Consider the following 21,605-nt stretch of genomic DNA (forward strand, 5'->3'; position numbering starts at 1 on the left):
CCTATTGATTATGTATGAAGTTTGAAATTTACTGCTGCGGGAGAGGTCGCTCCAAAGCTCGTGTACCAATGCAATGTTAGGCCTATAACTGAGACATCCTGGTGCACAGTGGGCGCTGGTGGTTCTGAGGGTTAAAATTCACTTATATCCTAATTTTAAGCCTTAACTAAGTTTCCTCGTTTTCAGAAATGCTGGTCACTCACAGCTGCAATTGATTTCTCTAGGAATTAGGTTTGCTCAGCACTTAAATTGGGGGTAGGTGGTTATCTGGGAGTGACTTTATGTGAAAGTAGGCACTTCTGTCTGAAAATTTTAGACTATAGGAATGTGATTTGATACACATGATGATGTTCTAATAAAATTTGTGCTTGAGGGGAATGTGGGCATAGGGCGATAGTTCTAAGTAAGGGCAGAGAAGTATTTGAGTAACTCGTTTTAAGTTTTTGTTTTGTTTTTATAATTCTGCTTAAAATAGCATTTTTAAGTAGTGTTAAATAAAGGGATTAAACACTAAATTAAATATTGGAAAATTAATACATTCTGAAAGGAAAAAGTATTGGCATAATATTGATATTGTAACTATTGGCACTTGAGTTTCTATAGTTCTAATAATACTATAAACCAATTCCTTAAAAAAAAAATATTGTCACTTATACATGATTTTCAGAATAACGGAGGCTAGGTCATATATTTTGCTCCCCACCTTGAGAGAGTGGCATGCGGGATGGGAGGGTTTTTTAGGGTCTGTTTTAGAACAAGGTTTACTTTTCTGTATATATTCCTCTTGCTGGCTGCCACAGAGGCTTGCAGAATTACGGATCCATTTAATAGCCACGCATTCCCGCCTAATCTGATCCCGCCTTCCTCTGTGGCAGAAACGTTTCCCATTCAACTTTCGCACTACTTCTCTCCCCGCTCGGCCGATCCTTCGTGCCTCCTCAGGTGCCTGTAGAAGCCGTTCGTGTAGCTGTGAAGCGGCGAGTCAGCGCCCGGCCCCTCAGAACTGCCGCTTCCTTCTGAAGCGTCCTGTGTTACGCTGGGTGATGAAGAGACGCCATCTTGGCACACCAGCCTCCCCCTTGCTTTGCTGGCCCTGTAGCATGGCAGTGGAAGGTCCTTGAAGGAGCAGAGCTGTGATGAGTAATTTCCATGGGGTTTATGTCCTGCTTGCCGCCGCCGCGTCCTCCTTTCAGGACCTCTCTGGTTTCCCTCCTTCCTTGCTGCCCCCTTCCCCTTTTTCCTCACAGGCCCCGGGGCGAGGGACAGCCCGCGGGGCTGCGGCCGGCGAGGGTGGGCGGTTGTTGTGCTGACATTGCCGAGCCCTTCCTTTCGGGGCAGGGCAGGGAGCCATAATTTGGGTCTTTTCTAACTGCTGACCGGTTTTCTCTCAGAACCCATAGGGCTGTCACATCCATGAGACCTTTTCCCTCAGTTTGATTGAAGTTGGATGCATGGTTGAGAGATGATGGATGGGGCAGGGAAATGGGACTGGCAGGCAGACAGAGAAGAGGATAGACAGAGTGAGCGGATATGCCTTGTTTCCTTAGGAAATTAGGAAATTTCCTTAGGAAGTCGCACGGTCCTGTCATTTATTAATTTTACTTTTTTGTGTATGTCTTTGCTAGTTATGGAGACAAAAGGATACCACAGCTACCCAGAAGGCTTAGATATGGAGAGACGGTGGGGTCAAGTTTCTCAGTCTGTGGAGTATTCTTCTATAGGTGCTGGAGAGCAGACTGATGACAGTAACTATATGGAGATTGTAAACGTAAGCTGCGCTGCCGGCGCTTTTGCCAACAGCAGTGCTCAAGGAAACAACAAAGAAAAACCTGAGCTACTCTCCTGCCTGCAGCAAGACAGCAGTCAGCCTGGTCTTTTGCCCTCTGACATCAAAACCGAAACGGAGTCGAAGGAGCTGTCGGCGACGGTGGCCGAATCCATGGGTTTATATATGGATTCGATACGAGATGCCGATTACCCCTACGATCAGCAGAACCAGGGGAGCCCGGGAAAGATCTACCAGAACGTGGAGCAGCTGGTGAAGCTCTACAAGGAGAACGGCCATTGCTCTTCTCCCCTCCACAGCACCAGCAGGCCCTTGAGGTCTTTGATGTCAGACTCTGGGAGCGCTGTGAACGGTGGTGCCATGCACGCTATTGTCAAAAACCCTATCATGTGTCAAGAGAAAAGCCCTTCGGGCTGCAGCCCTCAGAACATGGCTTCCTCAGTGTGTAGTCCTGCTGGAGTTAACTCTGTGTCCTCAACTACTACTAACTTTGGGAACTTTGCCGTGCACAGCCCCATCGGCCAGGGAACCCCTTTGTCGCGCTCGCCGAATGTTGAAAACCGGGGGTCTATGTTGCACAGTCCCGCGCACGTCAGCAATGTCGGGTCTCCGCTTTCTAGCCCTATAAGTAGCATGAAATCTCCGATTTCTAGTCCTCCCAGTCATTGCAGCGTGAAATCTCCCGTCTCGAGTCCCAATAATATCACTATGCGATCTTCTGTGTCCAGTCCCGCGAACCTGAACTCGAGGAGCTCCATTGCCAGCCCTTCCAATGCCAATAATAGGTCCACTCGTTCTAGTCCAGCGGTTAGCACTGTGGGATCGTCCATCTGTAGCCCCGTAAACAACTCGCTAGGATTCCCGGCTTCCAGCACGCCGGCGGGACCTAGCAGAAGCCAAGATACCGTTCCCAGTCCAGAAACAGAAGACAAGGGTGCTCAAGAACTCACGTTTCCTAAGATGGAGGAAATGGAGAATGCCATCTCCAACAACAGTCAGATGAACCTCGTTCAGTTCATAAAACCCGAGCCAGACGGTTCATTCGGCAGCGCGTGCATTGGCGACAGCAGCAAAATAAACTCCGATTCCCCCTTTTCAGTACCAGTGAAGCAAGAGTCAGCCAAGCATCCTTGTTCTGGTGCCTCTTTTAAAGGGAATCAAACAGTAAATCCTTTCCCATTTACAGATGGCTCGTATTTTTCTTTTATGGATGACAAAGACTATTACTCTCTTTCTGGGATTTTAGGACCACCTGTTTCTTCGTTTGATGGAAGCTGTGAAGGTAGCGGTTTTCCAAATCCAGGCCTACCTGTGGGAATTAAGCAGGAGCCTGACGATGGCAGCTATTACCAAGAAAACAGTATACCATCCTCTGCCATTGTGGGTGTAAATTCAGGTGGACAGTCATTTCACTACAGGATCGGTGCCCAAGGCACAATATCTTTGTCGCGGCCGGTTGCTCGAGAGCAGGCGTTTCAGCACTTGAGCTCGTTCCCTCCCGTAAGCACGCTAGTGGAGACCTGGAAGTCGCATTCGGAGTTGGCATCCAGAAGAAGTGATGGGTATCCAGTTCTAGACTACATTCCAGAAAACGTGTCCAGGTGAGCAGGCAAATTACTACTTTTTTTTCTTTTTTTTACTTTTTTTTTTTTTCTTATTGCCCTGCATTAAACAAACAAGGCATGAATTAAAATGGGGACCGGGGTGGTATTTCTCAAGCAGATGCGTAATTCTTTGTTTGCATTTCAATTCTTATCATTAGATGTGTTGGTTTCTCGCTGTATTTTACTCTGCCTTTTATAAAAATAAAGTGCTGGCTTTAATATTTAAAAAGAACATATTATATTCTATTGTTATTAGATTTGAAAGTGTAGCTTTAGTATGTTTATGAGCCCTTACTACTATAAATGTTGTTTTTCCCATAATGAGAGCTTAGTAAAATTGCTCTCATGTGTCCTATAATGGTTATTCTTTCTTAGCTGGTGCTTGAATGTGTTGTACCTCAGATGAAATGTTGAGATGAGGATAAGAAAACGATAGTGTCGGGAATCCATTTTTGTAAAGATGCATGGTTATAAGTTTGCACCGGACTTTAACTGGTTAAGTTTAAAAACTAAACCTTACAAGCCTGTGGCAACATATTATTTCTGTATTTTAACTGTAGGAACATTTGGTTTGTATATATAGAAAAATGCCTCCAGAAGGAGGAGGGCTGTTAAAACTTGACGCATTTGAAAGGGATAAATGGATAAACTGATCCCCTCACTTTTGGTGGAAGAGAAATATGCAAGTGTCGTTTGAATTTGTGTTTCTTGGCTGATTTGTGGAAGCATGTACTTCTTCAGCAAACAGGTGTTCATGTATCTCATAAAGGATGCTTACTTTCATAAACTATCTAGTTTCATGGTCAATATTACAAGTTATTAGGCGCATCTGACAGCATGATGGAGTTAGAATAGTTACACAGCCTCTTCATGTGTCAAACAGGCTCACCAAAGGTTTGTGCTAAAGTTCAGCGAAATAGCCGGTAACAGAATTTGCATTTACCTTTCTCAAGTCTTTTTTTCATCGTGAGATATGCAACTGCCCTCAGTGAATGAAACGTCTGCCTTATTCTTGGAGTGGGATGAAGAGGATGCGTAGCGTTTTCCCTATTTCTATGATGCTAAATATTTCTGAAAAAATAGCGTTGCAGTGAAAAACATAATACCTAAAACAATGGTGCTTTTGAGAAGGGAAAACAGCCTATCTACCTGGGAGGAAAAAAAAGACTTCAAATATTTGCATTTTATTCTCAGATCTGTCCAATACCTCTACAATCTCCTTATCATTTTGCAAGCCATACTTCACTTTTTCTTTGGCCATTTCAAATGTGGTCTCTAAAGAATGCACTATTTAATATGTCTTTCTCAACTTGTAAGGGCTGTACCCCACCTTCATTACATTATTGATATAGTGAGAAAAGGTCAACAGAAGACTGATGGGATGCCTGAAAATAAAGACCCAATATTTTACTGCCTTTGTGGTTGAGCACTGTTACTTGGGCAAGTAGGTCCTCAGTGTGAGCCCTTGCGTGAATAAGTGCTGCTTGCGCCAAGTCCAGGTTGTCATGCGTTGCAGGGACAGGCGCAATACACAGCGAAGTGCTGGTAGGAGCATGGTTGTCATCAATAGTTGAGTTTTGAATGACGGTTTCTCATAAGGCTTTTGAAGGAGTCTTCTGATCTGACATTAGTTCATGGCAGGTCTTCTCACCTGTTTACTTCTAGACCAGTAAATGGATAATCTGTGTCACCAGGCTTGATGATGACACAGGCTTGATATACTTTTGTGTCTTTGTTCTCTAAGCTGATATCTCAGTAAGATACGCAGGTGAGCGTAGCTGTTACTTTGCAGGATTGAAATCCTGAAATTTTTAGTGCTCAGAGCTATTACTGCATGTGTGGAATTCTCTTCAGGTGACGGAGATCTGCAGGGTTGTGACACTTCAGGCATCCTGATCTGTAGTTCTCGTTAGGACAGGTGTCGTCATTTCAGATCTCTTAACTCTGCCCCATTATTTAACTAAATGTTGCTCTTAATCTGCTTGGCAATGGCTTTATGCTAATAGGTGCAGCTGGGGACCTCTGTAAAGCCCTTACAAGTTTCAAGGTAAATTCACGTAGAGGTCATTTTAGCAGTACAGATTTGAACACATAGGTGCCTGCTCAGATATTTGGCTGCTGACGAGACAAGTCCTGAAGACTCAACGTAAGATGTCACACATGTAAAAGCTCAGTCTTGCTAATGAACCTCAAATTGATCTTTACCTTTCTCTTAATTTCTGTGCCACATTCCAGCTAAAACAGAGGAAATCAAGTGCAGGTTTTTTCATGCTCCAAAGTATTGTAATAAAGCATGCAGAGTCTATAACCATGTCAGACCCGGCATCCCAAGGTGGGTTTCAGCTGTCCCACGTCAGCATGGTATGGGGATTGCAAAGTCTCTCTTCCTTCGTGTTGTCAGAACAGCAGCATCACACCTCTGGACTCTGCATCCAAACCAGATCCTTGTTACTTCCATTTTTTTCTTCCTGAAGTGTCTCAACCATATCAGGCATCATACATTTTGCAAACTTCTACAGCATGTGGTTACCCTTCAAAGTCTACGATATAAAGTTTCTGGTATTTGAAATCTTCATCTTTTTTCAGGTATACTTATCCTGCAGTATAATTTGCTGTAAGTAAAGACTACGGTGAAGGGAAAAAATAGGCTTCATGGTTGTCTAAAGCTAATAGATAACCAGCATTGAATATATCTTGTTTTGGCAGCCTTATTTTCTGAACCTTGATATCGTACCCTTTTTAGACTGCTTCTGACTTGCAGCTTACATGGTGAAAACGAGTGGGTGACTGGGAATGAAGAAGACTTTTCACATTGAGAATGGATCTTAAAAATATTTTTTTACAGTAATATTCTGTTTTTCCTATTAGAATATCACCTTTCTTCAGTCAGTTATACTGGCTGATAGTGTCTAATAAACATATCTAGGGCATTTAAAATGCCTTGCTACCTTATTGACTCTGCCGAGTACCCACTGTCAACTAGAACATTTCTCTTTTTCTCCTTCAGTTACTTTTATTAGACATCCACAGTTATGGTTCTTTTTAAGTTAGTTGGTGGTAACTCTCTATAACATTGCAACTTGTGGTGTTTGGGGAGTGAGAGCCTCTTAAGCAAAACCAGGTTCCCTTGTTCCCTTTTGAATGTTTTTCTTCTGCTAATATGCATGCAGAACATGTCTTTGTCTTTGAAAGATTTTTACATGTTTAATTTTTCATAGAGGGTGAATCATACCTGTCTGTCTGTGTGTATAGATCCTCCCTCCATGACTGACATTTCTAAGAAATAATGGTTTCTAAACTAAATAATAGCAAAGTGGGCTTGAAAAAGAAGGTGATTGTGTGATGTCACTGATGAAAACCTACACTAAGAATCCAGATAAGATTTCACTTTAAGGTGATTACTCATCTGAATCAGGGTACCAGCCTAAGCCTCATGATCATGCCAATTATGCAATTTTCAAAATGGCCTAAGAAAATGTAAGGGTTGCTTGAAACAACAGTAAAAATTGATGAGGATGACCTTTCCGCTGCGTTAGCTCTTACCTAAAGCTTCTTCTGCAAATGTGCCTTTTCCCTCTCATTTTCCTATTAACTCATGTATGTACACATGCATACTCGCTTTTCTCAGCAGTTGTGGTGGAAACAAACAACTGATACTCCTACTGTAGTTTCTTCCTGGCAGTTCCACTGGTGTAGTCCAGTGTGGGACAAATTCACAAAATTTCATGTGTTATTAAAAAAAGTTTACTATTTTCACATAAATTGCATATGTTTATTGATAATTATGTTTCAATTGTTGTCATTCAGACAAGGAGATTGCTCTTCAAAACAATGTTCGTGGTATTTTAGAGTCTAATTTATGTCTGTTAAAAGGAGTTGAAAGACTGTCATTGACTTCTGAGGGTTTATGGCCAAATCTTTGATCAAACATTGACAATATTTTGGGGACTTCTTGTACCTGTCTATTCCTGAGCCATTCACATGCATCAGCATTTTTTTCATAGATCCTACTTCTAGCAGTCCCAAAAAAACCCCACCCAACCCAACCCAACAAAACCAACCCAACAACATGATCTTCATTTACGTGTAACCTTCACTGGCTTGAATGGGTGATTGTGGCTAAAATCTGATTCCAGACTATTGCGAGTGTTTTTGTAAATAAACTTTTATGTTAAATATTATCTAGAATAGTCACTTATCAGAATTATACTTTCCAGAGAGATAAAGGTCTGGTAAATATTATTTTTAGAATTTATGAATGGCCTTGACCTCTGTTGGTTTGCTGATGGACTTTATGGGAAAAAGGCTGAGCTGTTAAAATATTCTCCATGCTTGGCAGGTCTGTTTTCCCCTTTAACTTCCCACAAATTTACTTTTTTTCACCAATGAGTCTTTCATGTTGTAGACTGTAGCCTTAAATCTGTACTTTTTTTCCCCCCAATTAGAAAAGTTATACTTGTTTTTGTAGGTTCTTGTATAATTTTGTGTAATTTTAGCAGCTCTGGGTATAATCTTGATACAACAGGGACCTCTACATATGTATGTCTTTATTTCTCACTAAAGAAGTTGGGAGTCTGTGTTAATGTGTCAGGCCAGGAGGTCTAAAGGTTCCCCTTAGCGTACCAGCATGCATTTAACAGCCTCGTACTTTCTGCAGCTTTCTTTGTTGTTATTTTTTTGAGGGTGCTCTTTTTTTTGTTTCGCTCTTTTTATTGAGGAGTTCAAAATCTGTACAAAGTATCTTTTGAAAATGTGACTGCTAATGATGGCTTATTTTCCCTTAAAATTATAGACATCAATTGACTCCTGTGCTGTGGCAGGGAGAAGTCCACATTGCTGGAAAATTGTGCTCCATAAATGGGTGGATCTTCCAAATCTGGGGAAATAAGAGCTCCGTTGTCAATCCGTATGCCAATATCTAGGGGTGGTTTGTTTCTTTGTGTGTGGGAGTAAGTAACGTTGTGTATTACTAAAACGTTTCATTTGCCAGTTGATACCACTGAACTTTGCAGTACTTGGCTGTTGGAAATCAGTTTGCCATAGTTTATTCTGATAATAATTAATAATTGTTTCTTAGCTTTTATATCACTTTTGGTGATATAGAATCTCAGTATGATATCTTCTTTTGACCATTTTCTGAAAAAGGGGAAGGTGGGATCACCTTCCTGCACAGATTTTATTTAGCAAGCAGAAGAAATTTTGATTATCCCTATTCCGACAGTATGTATCAGTCCATTTTAATGAGGACTGGAAGACACTGATGTCTGAAATATGTATATGTTATATATATATATTATGTACTTTACAAAAATGTTCCCATCCTATTTTATGGGATGTGCCTTGCAATTATGCAGGTAAGCATGCATAGGGATTGCTGCAGCGGTATCAATACTCGTGCAGTACTTGTATTGTCTGCAGAGGGAGTAAACTGTTAAGTAGTGATTCAGTAACCTGCCCTTAACCAGCAATTAGCATTAATGGAACTTAAACCTGCCATGAAGTGCTCTGCTCAGCTGAATCAGTTTTCTAGATATGTATTGGTGCTTTGCTGAACCCAGGCTTGAGTAGCAGTTGCCTTTGGGTGTTGTTTTTAGCTGAATGACATACTGTTTGCAGGGGCAAAATATACTGTTGGGCCTTGTCTGGTCTGACTCTGGTTTTGCCCTTCATTTGAGCGCATTGTATGTGAGAGCCAGGTCGGGTTCCTGATCCAGTTCACTCTGAAGCTCTAAAAACCAACAGGTCAGTGCAACTTGGTGAGGAGCATGGTGCAACATGGGCGTGAGAACAAACTGAAGGGACGGAAAGGGGAAGGAGCCTATGAAATATCCTAAGTCCATGTTTCTTCTAAAAGATAATGCATTGTTGAGCCATGATCTCGGCATTTGTATTGTCAGAGTGTGTTTTTAAAAGGCAGTTTCTGGTTTTTAACTGTATGTATTGCATCTTCGAACAGAGTTGTAGGAGCTGGAATTAATAATGGACTGATTTCAACCAAAGCTTCTTGGTGAACAGTGGATTGCTGTGATTTCAGATTTAAGCTCTCCAAGGTCAGAAAATACCACAGTTGAGGATGAATATAGTACCATAACTTGTTCTCTGGCAAATGTGTCTCACAGTATGGCTGTACAGGAGTGATAAAAATGATCCGACGAGGAAACTAAAAAGAGTGTGTGAAAAACAGGTATTAAATATGTCTAAGTTTAGTACTTCTATCAGTTTTCACATGCAGCTGGTTGCTACACAGTGCTTGGTGCTCAGCATATGAATTACTTCAGCTGCAGTCTCCTCTGAGTGAGAGAGATCTGTGGAGAAAAAACAAGGAGTATTTCCATTGTGTGCAATTGTCCAAGTCCTTGCAGCGTTACTGGGCACGTTTGAACGCACCCTAAATAGACCATGGCATGATTTGACTGCTTGCCGCCCTAGTAGTGCAAACTGCAGTGGAAGGTCACCGTCTGTTGGGTCCTCACGAAAGCCCTCTCCTGCTGGAGCCACGTTGGTTTTCCTGCTGGAGGAGACAGGCTGACCTTGGAGGAAGGCATACTTTTTTTGATTTACGCTACGGGGGAAGTGATCGTAGGTCAGGAAGGCCCTGTTTATCCATGCCAGCAGTTCCCAACGTAGCCTGCTCCGGTACCACGACTGGCAAGAGCAGCGGCAGCAGCTCTTGGCTCTGTGCCGGGCTGCGCGCGTGCTCGGGAGGAGGCACTCCCTTCTCACGCTTGGAAGCAGGGTGTGTGCGCACCCTTAGTAATATGCATCCTTCTGTTCAGGAACCCCGGAGTTTTACAAAACCTTGGGAGTTGATACACTTTCAGGACAAAGTTTTCAAATAAACTGTCTCTTTAAATGGGAAGCTTTGACCTTGGTTTGTTCGGGGTTTCTTTGTTTGTTTGTTTTGTTTTTGTTGTGGTGTGGTTTTTTTGGTTTTGTTGTTTGTTTTGTTGGTTTTTTTTTTCTTCCCAAGTGAGGTTTATTAACATGGTTTACCAGAGCTTAACAGTGTGTTTTCTGAAAGGATGTGATCTGGGTGGTTGTCTTTCTCTGCTTTACTGAAATCAATGCTGAAGGATTTAAAACAAAAAAGCCTCAAACACCCCCCCCCCCTCCTTGAACCCCCAGAAAACCCCCCAAAACAAACCAAAAAAACCCCCAGAAAACCAAAACCATGCTGTTGATGATTCTGGATTCTTAAAAGGATCAGCAACATTGTTTTTATCTATTCAGTATGTGAACAAGTATTTTGCCAGAGACTGTTTCTTTACTGAATTGTATTATAGTAGAAGTTCCCAGATGGTTGGTAGGTCACAAGAGAATCACTTGAAGTTGAATTTTATTTCTTTATCTTAAACTGAGAATTAAGCTCCTGCAATTACATTAGAATGTGTTGTTAACTGGATGCTAAATTAAATTTCTATAAATCTGCAATCTGTAAGCTGCGTATTTGCTTCATGAAAAAATTGATAGCTTAAATTTCATACTTGGAGGTGGGGTAACTTAGGGTTAATATATATTACGGTATTTCTTTAAAAAGAAAAAAGTAAACTTTGGTTGGAACATCTGAGCAGAAATAGAATCCAGTATTTGTGGATAATATGTAAAATGGCTTATAGGAATTTGTACGCTCTCCTAAGATGCATGGGTATGCTACTGATTGTGGTTAGTGATAATTAATAATAGATCAAAGAGTTACAGCCCTGAGGTTAAAAAGCAAATTTCAGACTAATTGCCGAATGTTTCTGACAATTTTTAGATCACTTCACTCATTTCCATTCTCTCTTCTAAACAATACTTTCTACTTGCGTCTGGAGGTGAAATAACTTTTTGAATGGGCTTTCAGGCTAAAATTTGGACTGAACACATGAATCTTTTCTATTTTGCTTTTCTTTCCTTGTCTGCTTTCCAGAGGTGCTATCCCAAGTTTCTAAAAGTGGTGGCTTCATAAACCAATTCCCTCGCAATTAGGTTTCTGAAAAAGAGTTTAAAAAAATCTGCCATCTTTAATAATGTTTTCTGATTCTTTTGAATTTGGAAGAATATTCTACTTCCATTTCTCTGTGTGTGTGACCATTTCAGGTTCATATTTCAGTCTTAAGGCTACAAAATAAGTATGTATTTTAGAGGTTTACTTTGGGCAGTGGTCTGAGAGTTTTTAATCACAGGTCAGAATGGCGAAGTAAGTAGCTACATTTGTCCTGACTGGGATTTTGGCTTTCCCAGCTGCCAAACTATAGGGTCTTGCTAGCATTTTTGGCACCGGTTTTCTGAATACCGTGTTGTGCTAACATGATAGCGCAGCCCTGCAAAATCCATCACTGCAGTACTTCATTTCTTCTGTTCGCCAGCTCTTCTTCTGTACCGGCCTCGAAGGGTCGGGATGGAGGGTGCACGGAAACTGTCCCGGTCTTGGCCTGGGAGTTCCCCGAGGAGACTGGAGCAGCTCTCTAGGCAAAGCAGCGTTCTGCTCAATTAATTTTTAAGTTGTGCTTTGCTTCTTGATGGCAGATTCAGGCCACATAGGAAAAGGAGCAGCCACCGAGTTTCACGGGTATAAGCACGGACTGCAGCGCCTGCGCCGTCAGTGGCGCGTTGCCCTGCTGTGGCAGGCAGCTGCCTGCGCCCATGCATCCCCGCGATCTTGCGCAAGGCGGCCGCGGCCGTGTGCCCGTGTGAATGCGTCACCTGGCGTGTCCTTACCGAGACCTGTGCTCTCCGAGCCCTTTGGAAACCTGGTTTCACAACCGGTGAGACCCGGTTTACTCTGGCAACGTCTCACCTTGAAAAATCAATCGTGTTTGTATCTTTAGCTCTTCGTTAGTACTGCTGCAGGTAAGAGAGTGGGGAGGGGTCTCCTTTGCAGGTGGTTTGCCGTATTCCCCATTCAAACATGGCCTCTTGTCTGACTGAAGCAACACTGGAGGTGGGACCGGGTCTCCTAGTCAAGTTTCATGTCACTGCCCTCAGACGAGGAGCAGGAGAGGGATTGCTTCTGGAAGCCCACCTTAAGGTCGGGGCATCAAGACAGCAACCTTTATTTTCCCTCGGGAGGGTTGAGTTCAAGTATGAGCCACTCCAAAAGGTCGGAGATCTCACTTTTAGCATCGCTGAAGGCTTGTCTCTAGAAACCTGTCATGCACTTCAGCGTTTTTGAAGACTGGAGTGCCAGGGACCTTGCAAATGAAGGTGGGTGGGAAATTTGCACTGTTTCCAGGCAGACTATCTGAGCTGTCAGCTTCATTATTTTAAACTAAATTAAATTTGTGCTAGAGAGTGCAGTATGTTAGAGCAGTTAGGGAGCTCTACCTCTAATGGTAGCTTCAGATCTACTTTGCTAGCTGTAACTTTGTTAACTTCCAAACTCATTTGGATAAATTAAAAAACAAAAAACCCCCAAAACAAACAAACAAACAAAAAAACCAAAACAGAACAACAAAAACCTTGCACAGGTGTTGATCCTGGGATATGTGAAAACTTTCTGGAAAAATTAGAGTCTTATTCGAAGACAATGTAGTATTACGTTTGCCGTGTCTAAGGATCAAGGTCCATTCTCTTTTTGTTGTTATTTAGTAGAAAATAAACACACGTCATCAGTTCTGGCCCATCGGTCAAGGGATGCGTGCTTCTGGACCGTTGCAGGTCTTGCTTTCCATAACTGGCAAGAGGTCTTGTCCCAGAGTTGGGCACGGTCGTTTGTTACGTGCGTGTCCGTGTCTGAACGTTTGGGCAGTAAACCTGCTCTCTGAAGCTGTGTGTGGCAGGGGGCTCCTGCAGCTCTCTGGGCACCCCGAACCCGGCAGGGAGAGGACGGCATGCCCTGGTGGGATGCTGTGGCAGAGGTCCGCTTCCCCCGTTTCTTGGGGACTGCCCCCCAGCTGGTAGCCTGTTCACTTGGGTTTAGGGTGCACCACGTTTTGTTTTTGTTGGTGTTGTTTTAAATTTGTTTGTTTGGTTTTGAGCACTAAGGCTTTCTTAAGTTAATAATTAAAAACAAATATTGGCCAATGAACATTCCTTAAGGATTAGAAAAAGTTACTGAACATGACTGGCTTGTCAAAATTCTGCATTGAACCTTTGTCGCAGACCACCCCACTGTAAAATGTGTCAAGTAAAACCACATTGCTGCAGGATTAGCTCTATAAACCCTGTGCGGCTTTACCATACTCTTCGTTCAGATGCACAGTGGCAAAACAGAATAATTCCAATTGATTCAATTAGGATTTTTAAATCCTTATTTTAATCTGAATCCGTGTAAACTAGCTGGAAGATGAACAAAGGGGGGGGGGGGTTAGATGTGTCAGCTTCTACTCAGTGTATGGAAGTAAATATTGGAAGTGGTCCAGAGCTTTATGGCTGCTGCCAACTAATGACATAAGATAATGTTGCAGTGAAACAATGCACTTGATTTGAGCTTGTTTCCCAACTAACCTTTCTGATTCTTGAGACTGCTTGGAATTTATGTTTTTAAAGATTTGACAGTAAAAAGGAGATTAGGCATTGAAAATTTTGACTGATTAAATATGCAGTAATGACAACTTCAAACTGCACATGCAGATAATGAGATAAAGGACAGTTACTCATTTCATATTAAACCCATTTGGTGGAAGAAGCAAGGAGGATGAGTGTTTTGGATGGACATGTTATTTTAAAAAGGAAAAAAAAAATCAGAGGAGCTGATTTACATGGAAATACAAGTGAAAAGAGTGAGTTACTGATTTACTTTTTTTTTCTGGGACCAAAACTACAGCCATTGTGGGTCTGCAAATTGTCCTGTATTTCTTTCCTAACGTAAACAAGAATTAACCGTGTGCAGAAGGCTACTAAGAAACTTGGTAGGTTTTTGTCAGCATTTTTATTTGGATCAGAAATGTGCTTTTGAAGTGAATCGTCCAGTTGCCCCCATCTTCTGTGCTGTGGTTCTCATCATGGGGCAGCTGAGGACTGAAAAACCAGATACTTCTTAGCCAGCAGGGAATGGAGAAAGCGCTCCAGGAACCGCCTAAGGCACTCCAGCCCCTGTAACAGCTTCTGTCCATGGGACCCCGCTGGAGCTGGCCTGAAGCGTAACCCTTGTAAAGTGGATAGTGGATCCTCAGGATCAACCGCTCCTCTTGATAGATCTTCTATTGCACCACACTGCCTGTAATGTAGATACTGCCTGTGTGCTAATTGCATTTTCACCCGGTAACTCAAGCGTCTGTAATTGAAAAAAAATTCAGGGTTACAGGCAGAGGAAATTATTCCACAGAAAAATTGGAGGCACTGTTTTCAGCAGATGTGTTTGTTCATAAGTTGTGTCCAGAATGAGCAGAGTACCTACTTAGTCTTCCTTCACAGCACTCTAGAAATCTTAAAAACAACTGAATTAAATCCTGGAAGTAGGAAATGAAACTGAAGTGACAAATACGCTGCATCCTGTTTTTTCATTAGTGAATTTCGCTTCTTTTCAACTAGTTGAAAGATCTAGATACAGTTTGCAGATATTCCCATATTTATTATAATACTAATCTCTAAAGGAAAACAGAATTGTTTTGGTTATAGGCAGCTGCATTAAGTATTTACAAGCAGCTGTAACTTAGGCAAACTAATTTAACAACTTAGAATTGTCGTTTCAGGAAAAAACCTACTTTGTGGATCAATAAATTTTTTTTAAAGTAAACCTATTGATTTGCAGCTAATTATATATTGCGGATGTCTAATAAATTAATTTTAATATGAGGCTGAGTTGAATAGGTGACGTATTAGTGGCTTGTAAATGACTTACAGCCATTAAGTCTATTTATAAGATAGGTACAGGGGAAAAAAAGAGTTACAAACCTATCTTAATTTCTAGTGAATCAGCACTGTAATACCAGGATCCAGAGGAGTTTTGAGATCAACTTCTTAAGAGGAGCTTCATGTTTTTCTTGTTTTCATACCCTCCGTACTGTGATGAACAAGATACTCCATGTCCTCCACTGTTGTTCCATGTCCTTCCACCTGTATTAGCCCTTTCATGATCTCAAGATGCTTCAGGTTCTGCTTCCTTCAGCACAAACACCTGATATTGCGCTTATTAAAAGAAAGCCTTACTAAGGTTATAGCAAGGTCCGTGAAGCTGACTCTGGTGCAGCACAGAAGCCGGGTCCTCCATCTGCCAAGCTCATATCCAAAGCTGGTGTGCTTCAAGGCGTGAAGAGGTAGCAGCTCCTGCTGTGCTTTTGAGCGATATCAGTGGTGGGGGTCAGTAGGTGTTCCTGGGGACTTCTTTACACGAGTGCCGGCAGCGTGGACATTTATAGTTCTTCCCAAATTCTGCTCAAGGTACCTGAGGCTTTGAGCTTGTGCTGGGTCTAACTCTATAGGAAGAGTTACTGCTGATTGGGATATATATTGGCTTTTTTCCATCATGCAGCGTACCCCAAACTCAGAGGTGATATTGTTTTTGGCTTGACTTAAATCAGTAAGTCAATAGAAATGAATGCAATTTTTGTGTTGAGCGGAAAAAATATTCAGGACCAAATAGGAATGAGCTTGAGATCAGGAATGCAGAAGAATAAGAAATATGATTTAATGAAAAAGAAGGATTATAGGAGCAAGGGAAATAGCAGGTATTGGCACAAGAGGATGTAAGCTTAATATAGTGCACTAGATTCTAGGAAAACTTGTGGTTTTGTCTGACATGACTAAAAATTGAGAATATTCAACATCTTATCAGTTAGGTTTATGAGAAATAGCTTTGATTTTTATAGATGTTTCATGTAATCCGTTTGAAAGACAACAGTAAATACACAAATGTTTCCCATTTACTGGCTTTGGTACAGTCTAATCTTTGTCTCGTGTTTCACGTGGGAAGATTAAGGTACCTCTGTACTAGGCGTGAGAGTCAGTGATGGAATATGTTAAATTATCCACTGTTCAGAGGACAGAAATGTAAAAATCATCTGCCATTTGTAGAAGACTTTGCATTAGTATTGTGACTTTTTTATTTTTAATAAGTACACACAAAACCAAGCAAAAGAGCAGAACTTCTTGTTCATCTCTGTTACTTTGCGCTGCCTGCAATGTCCAAAATACCCGTGCTGTTACAGGTCCTGCAAATGTAAGGCAACTATATATCCAACTCTTAATTATATTTCTATGTTACGTCAGGTCTGTGGATTAGGAAAGTGAGATGTCAAGAGTAAATTTAGGTTGGGGCTTCTCCGCCAAGTCTTCAATGCTCCCACCAGTAGCTTAGTATGAATTAGTCTGTTTCTTTAAAGGCTTGAAATAAATATTGAGTAGGGTTTCCTAGCAACATTTGTAAGGTTAAGTAAAAATCAGATTTGCCAGGTATTGCTTCCAGAGCACACTAGTCTTTCAATTTCAAAATTTATACTTTTGATACATTACCTGCAGTATGAAATGCTCAACAGAACCTGATAGTATTGTAAATTAATTTTGGAGAGTCATATGTCAAAGGATGAGTCAGCTGGAATAGTATTCTTACTTTGGGACACAGTTTTTCTTTTGCTGTGTATTTGTACTGTGCCTAAACTAATGGGGACTAACCTTACTTGACTTCTGCAAGTATTAGCTATGTGTATGTGTGTCTGTATATGTATAGACAAAAAATAGAACAAAAATAAAGCCAGTAGGTATCTTCCACTGTTTAAGCCTGCTAAAAAAAGTTCTTATTTATTGTTGGTTTTGTCAAGTCAAAGTAAACAAAGAAATGATGTGCGTGTCCAAACTGGTCTCTTGAGTTAGCAGAGGTCCGAGATACCGGTGGTAGAATGTCTTACAGAAATCTGGATTTTTCTTCAACTTCGATTTGTAGTGACGGGAGAGAAGATCAGTGTGAATGCTTTCTACAGTGACATAAAAGTAGAAGATTCATGTTCTTTCAGCCTGGTCAGTAAATTGCATGCAAGGGTCTCCACAGGTGATTTGGATGCGTAAGATGTGTTTGCGCCTATGGTATACCTATTCTGGGTAGGATAGTTCCCCCTTGAGAAACATAGAAGGCTGGAATTTAGGTTAGCCCAGGACAGATAGATAGATAGATAGCAGAGGGGAGCAAGGAATGGAAAAATTTGGTTGGCTGCTTCCAGTCCTAAGTTTTTGAGTCTATAAATAGAGTCTATCAGAATATTTCTAGTTAGTTCTGGGGAAAGTCAGCTGCTGTGCTGGGGATTGGCTGTGCTCCCAGAATGAGGAAGGGAAGGGAGAAAAAAAAAGTATGATAGGAGGCCTATTGAAAATCTACCAACTGACACTAGTGAAATCAAGAAATTGGAAGATCCTGTATTTGGGCTTCAGTTTATTTTTCTGCAGGCTGTGTCAGTGCTGGATATTCTGCAGAGCAACTCTCTCTGTAGCCTAGTATGAGCTTCCAAGTTAACCGGGCGCAGGAGGTAGGTCCACACGCAGCACCCGGCAGTGTTCATAGTTCAGAAGCCAGGACTAAAGCCTGATATCAAGAATGAGTATGGAAGAAGAAGGAAGTGGCATATTATCCTCATTTCATGTTGCAGCGGCTAGCCTGCACAGCCTGAACTCTGTCTCGGTTAGATGCATTATATGAAGGGAAATGGAGAAATGAAAACAAAAGTTGAATTTTGAGCTAATAAAATTATCATGTAAGCTGTGACTTTTTTAAATAAAAAGAGAAAGGTCTTGCTGATGATTTAATGTGCAAAGTAGTTGAAGTATATTGTGATACCAGAAATAGACATTTAAGGGAGTCGTGATGAGCTTTGCAAACAGTTAAGATGCTTTCTAGGAAATAAAATTATATACTTGAAAAATACTCTGAATTGAGATTTGAACACAATGTACAACTAGAGTATGTACAAATAGCTAGTAAGTTTAAAAATTACAGCGTTTTTAGAAGGTTCTTCTAGTAACAGTAAAAGATGACCTTTCAGCAAAACTCCCTCCCCGCGCCCCCCCCACGTAACCACAGAAGGATGATCCTTCATACTGTAAGTGGAAAAAGTAGCTTTGGTCAAATGAATAGCTTTATGCATGTAAGCTGAACCAGACTACTCAGATGAGCATTTATTCACATGTCAGAGTTCATAGAAGCTGAAATTATCTGAACAGTAAATGAGCTTTTTCAGCGCTGAACTAATCCCAGAAAAATCTGTGCTCACGTTGGAAAATAAGTGTTCATGACAACTGTTTTGCTGCTCAGGCTTTGCTGGCAACTCATTTTTTCATTTGTCATTTTTCAGATATTGGGAAAAGTGGTTATATTGAATGTTTATGGCAGAAGGAGAAGGGATAGAGCAGTGTCAGTGCTTCTCATGATGTCCATCAGTGGCATGTACCAGTAAGATGTTTACTTGCTGCTTCTAGATTTCCATAAACATTAGATAAAAAGGTCACACCACTGTTTAACTTGGTTTCAGGTTTTTTAAATTTTTTTTAATAAATGTAATAACTTTTGTTCATCTTTGTATTTGTAATAAACCATGAAGCTTACAAGGCATTTTTAACTGTTGCCTCAGTAGGTACTTCAGTTTCTCTGTATTAGCTGGAATAAAATATTGCACTAACTGATTTCCTTGGCTGTCTTATTAAGCTTTTTTGATTATTTAAATATTAATAACAGTAGAACCATTTTAGACATTCTTGAGTGATTTTAAATGGGCAACTGTAGGTAAAATTTTCTTTAGATGCTCAGCAAAAGGCAAGCGTTTTATTTCTGAGGAAATTATGACAATAAATACTTTGTTATTGACAGTTCTTGAAGAAAATGAGGTAAAATGGTAAAGAACTAATATTGTATCTCATTAAGACGTGGAAAAACAGCTCCTTAAAAAAAAACCAAAACAACAACAACAACAACCCCCCCACACACACCTTGTTACCATTTGAATTAACAAGGAGGAAAGTCTGTCAGAGGGTTGAAGTCTGCCCTCATGAGAATCGATGACCGTTGCCACTTGCTTTCCATAGGGCTAGTATTTTACTCGGCCTTTCACCAGAGGATGGCTGTGGGAATTAAAACTCTAATTCATTGCGACTGTGTGTGTTGCCTTGAAGAAAATGCTGAGGAATAGCTCATCGGTGGAGGGAGGAGGGGAAAATCAAGCTATGTATGGCCAAGGTAGATTTAACTTGGAATAATGCACTAAGTTTGAAAAAAATTACCAATATCAGCTATCTGTTTTGGAAAGGCTCCAGGAATATTTCAGCTTATAAGTCCGTTTGTCAAAAACTGAGAAATTGGAAACGGAAGATAAACAACTTATTAATACTTTATTCCTTTTTTCAGATAATTTTCTGTCACGTATTTGGACACTTTACTAAGATATTGGCCTTGTTTGAGGAAGCAGCTCAAAATTCATGTTAACTATTCATTGTGCCACTTGTTAATTTAGATTATGCAAACCAGTGTGATAAATTGATCGTGAATGAGATTGGAATAGAGTTCTAAAATGATGCTTGTAAATAGGTCTGATGACAGCGGATGTTTTACTTCTTTCCAGAGCAGTACATTTAAGATGTATGTCACATACCCCCCCAAAAAAAACCAAAACCAACACCCCCAAAAAAACTTAAATCAGTTCTGGATTTAACAGTGGTTTATAATCTCCATTTTCTGAAATAGCATCTGCTCCAAGTTTTAGAAGCAGACAGAATTGTGTCTTTAGACGGAGGATTTGATCTCACATCAGTTAGAGTCCTGACAGCTTCTCCTGACACGTTGCTTGATGCATGGTCTGGCAGCGAGGCTCCTGCATGGAGCTTTTTATTTGCACTAGTGGCCCCATTAAAATCAGTGGGACTGGCCGTATACAAAGGCTTTGCTTAAGCTGCTGCAGGTTGAAAGTTTCCAATGTTTCTAACTTACATCAACTGTTTTATATTATGCTTTTTTCCTGAGTTGTTCTGGCACTTTGATTCTTGTCATGCACAGCATGCATCTTTTCACACTCCCAATCCCTGACTGTGATGGCTTGAATCCTTCATTATTTTATGATTAATTGTAGCGATACAAACATTATCAAATCAAAATCCCTGAAAGGCATCTTTTAAAGGATCTGCCTAGCTTTTTAATTTAGCTGCCCACAAATTACTTATCTGGTGGCTGTGTGGTTTTTAACATCCTGCTAAATTTGGAACAAGTCCATGAAATACTTTCTGCAATATCTGGGGAATAGAAAAGCTTGGTGAGTTATTTCACCCATTGCTTGGGTCAAGCCTTTCAAGAGACGGCAGTGCTGTCTTGAATCCATTAAGTACAAATCGGTGGTGGGTGTGCAGAATCATGGTTTGTATTGTCAGTTATTGTATCAGGGTGTTCAGTGCAGATTTTCAAGTGTTAGAAGTCCAATTTTTGTCTCTCAGATACGTGTAAACTCATAAACTACAATTGGAGCTATATAGGAGAAAATTGTGATGGAGGTGAGAAATAGCATGGCAAGGAAAGCGCTTTACATTAGCTCTTTCACGCATTGCTACATGTGGTGTTTTTTTAAAACAGATTTTATTCCTTGGGATCTAATAGAAGGCTAGAGAGTTATTTGGTTTATAAACCTGTGTGGTATATTATTCAGATACTCAGAGGGAAAAGGTCAAAGAGTATCTCCTGTGTTATCAATTCCTCAATGGGAAACTATATTAAAAACTAGAAAATATAATACTATATCATTTAGAAACACAGTATATAATGTGGGTTGAGAGACAATTACTGTGTTTTATTTCTCTGTCTTTTCCATTTTACTGCATGCATTTCGGCAACAATTGGGTTTTGGCTGTAATGCTATTTGTAGCATTTCATGAAGCTGCATAGCAAATTACTGTGGTGTACCAGATAAAATCAACTCCTCACTTCATTCGTGAAAGTCATATTATGAAAAGCTCTTACTACTGGCTTATGTAGGTAACAGTGGTTTTTGTCTGGTTTTGTACAGTTTTGTGAAATCCCCATGATAAATCTTAAAGCAGTTTTAAGATGGATATATTTTACATATATAGCCTGTTATTTTTCAGAGTTTATTCATTTAAAACTCTCTAATTAATATACAGATACACAGAGCATGTCTGTTTCTCACAAAATCCTGTTGCCTGGGATGCAAATATTGAGGGAACTGGTCTCATGTATCTTAAGTCTTCAGCAGCGAAGCCTGACAAATTAGAAGTGTATTGGTTGTAAGTGTTTAACAACAGAAATATGTTTACTGTCAGTAGCCTTCTTGGCATTAGTGTTCCTGTGCACCTAAGTGGGTAAGTATTTGCCT

General features: G+C 40.7%; 1 protein-coding gene across 3 annotated transcripts in view; it reads left to right on the top strand.

Annotated features, from left to right (window-relative positions):
• The window catches only part of NR3C2 (nuclear receptor subfamily 3 group C member 2), a 214,920-nt gene that overhangs the window by 3,654 nt on the left and 189,661 nt on the right, over positions 1 to 21,605 (top strand). For 2 of the 3 annotated variants that reach the window (XM_087735566.1, XM_087735565.1), the window contains exon 2: positions 1,626 to 3,387. In XM_087735566.1, coding sequence (XP_087591692.1) covers positions 1,628 to 3,387 — 1,760 coding nt within the window. In that variant the 5' untranslated portion in view covers positions 1,626 to 1,627. Of the gene's footprint in view, positions 1 to 1,612; positions 3,388 to 21,605 lie in introns of those variants that run through there. The other variant, XM_009468773.2, reaches the window with a different exon arrangement.

The sequence above is a fragment of the Nipponia nippon genome, unplaced genomic scaffold (assembly GCF_047370975.1).
Source record: "Nipponia nippon isolate SJK-2023a ecotype South Korea unplaced genomic scaffold, ASM4737097v1 scaffold_6, whole genome shotgun sequence".
NCBI lineage: Eukaryota > Metazoa > Chordata > Aves > Pelecaniformes > Threskiornithidae > Nipponia > Nipponia nippon.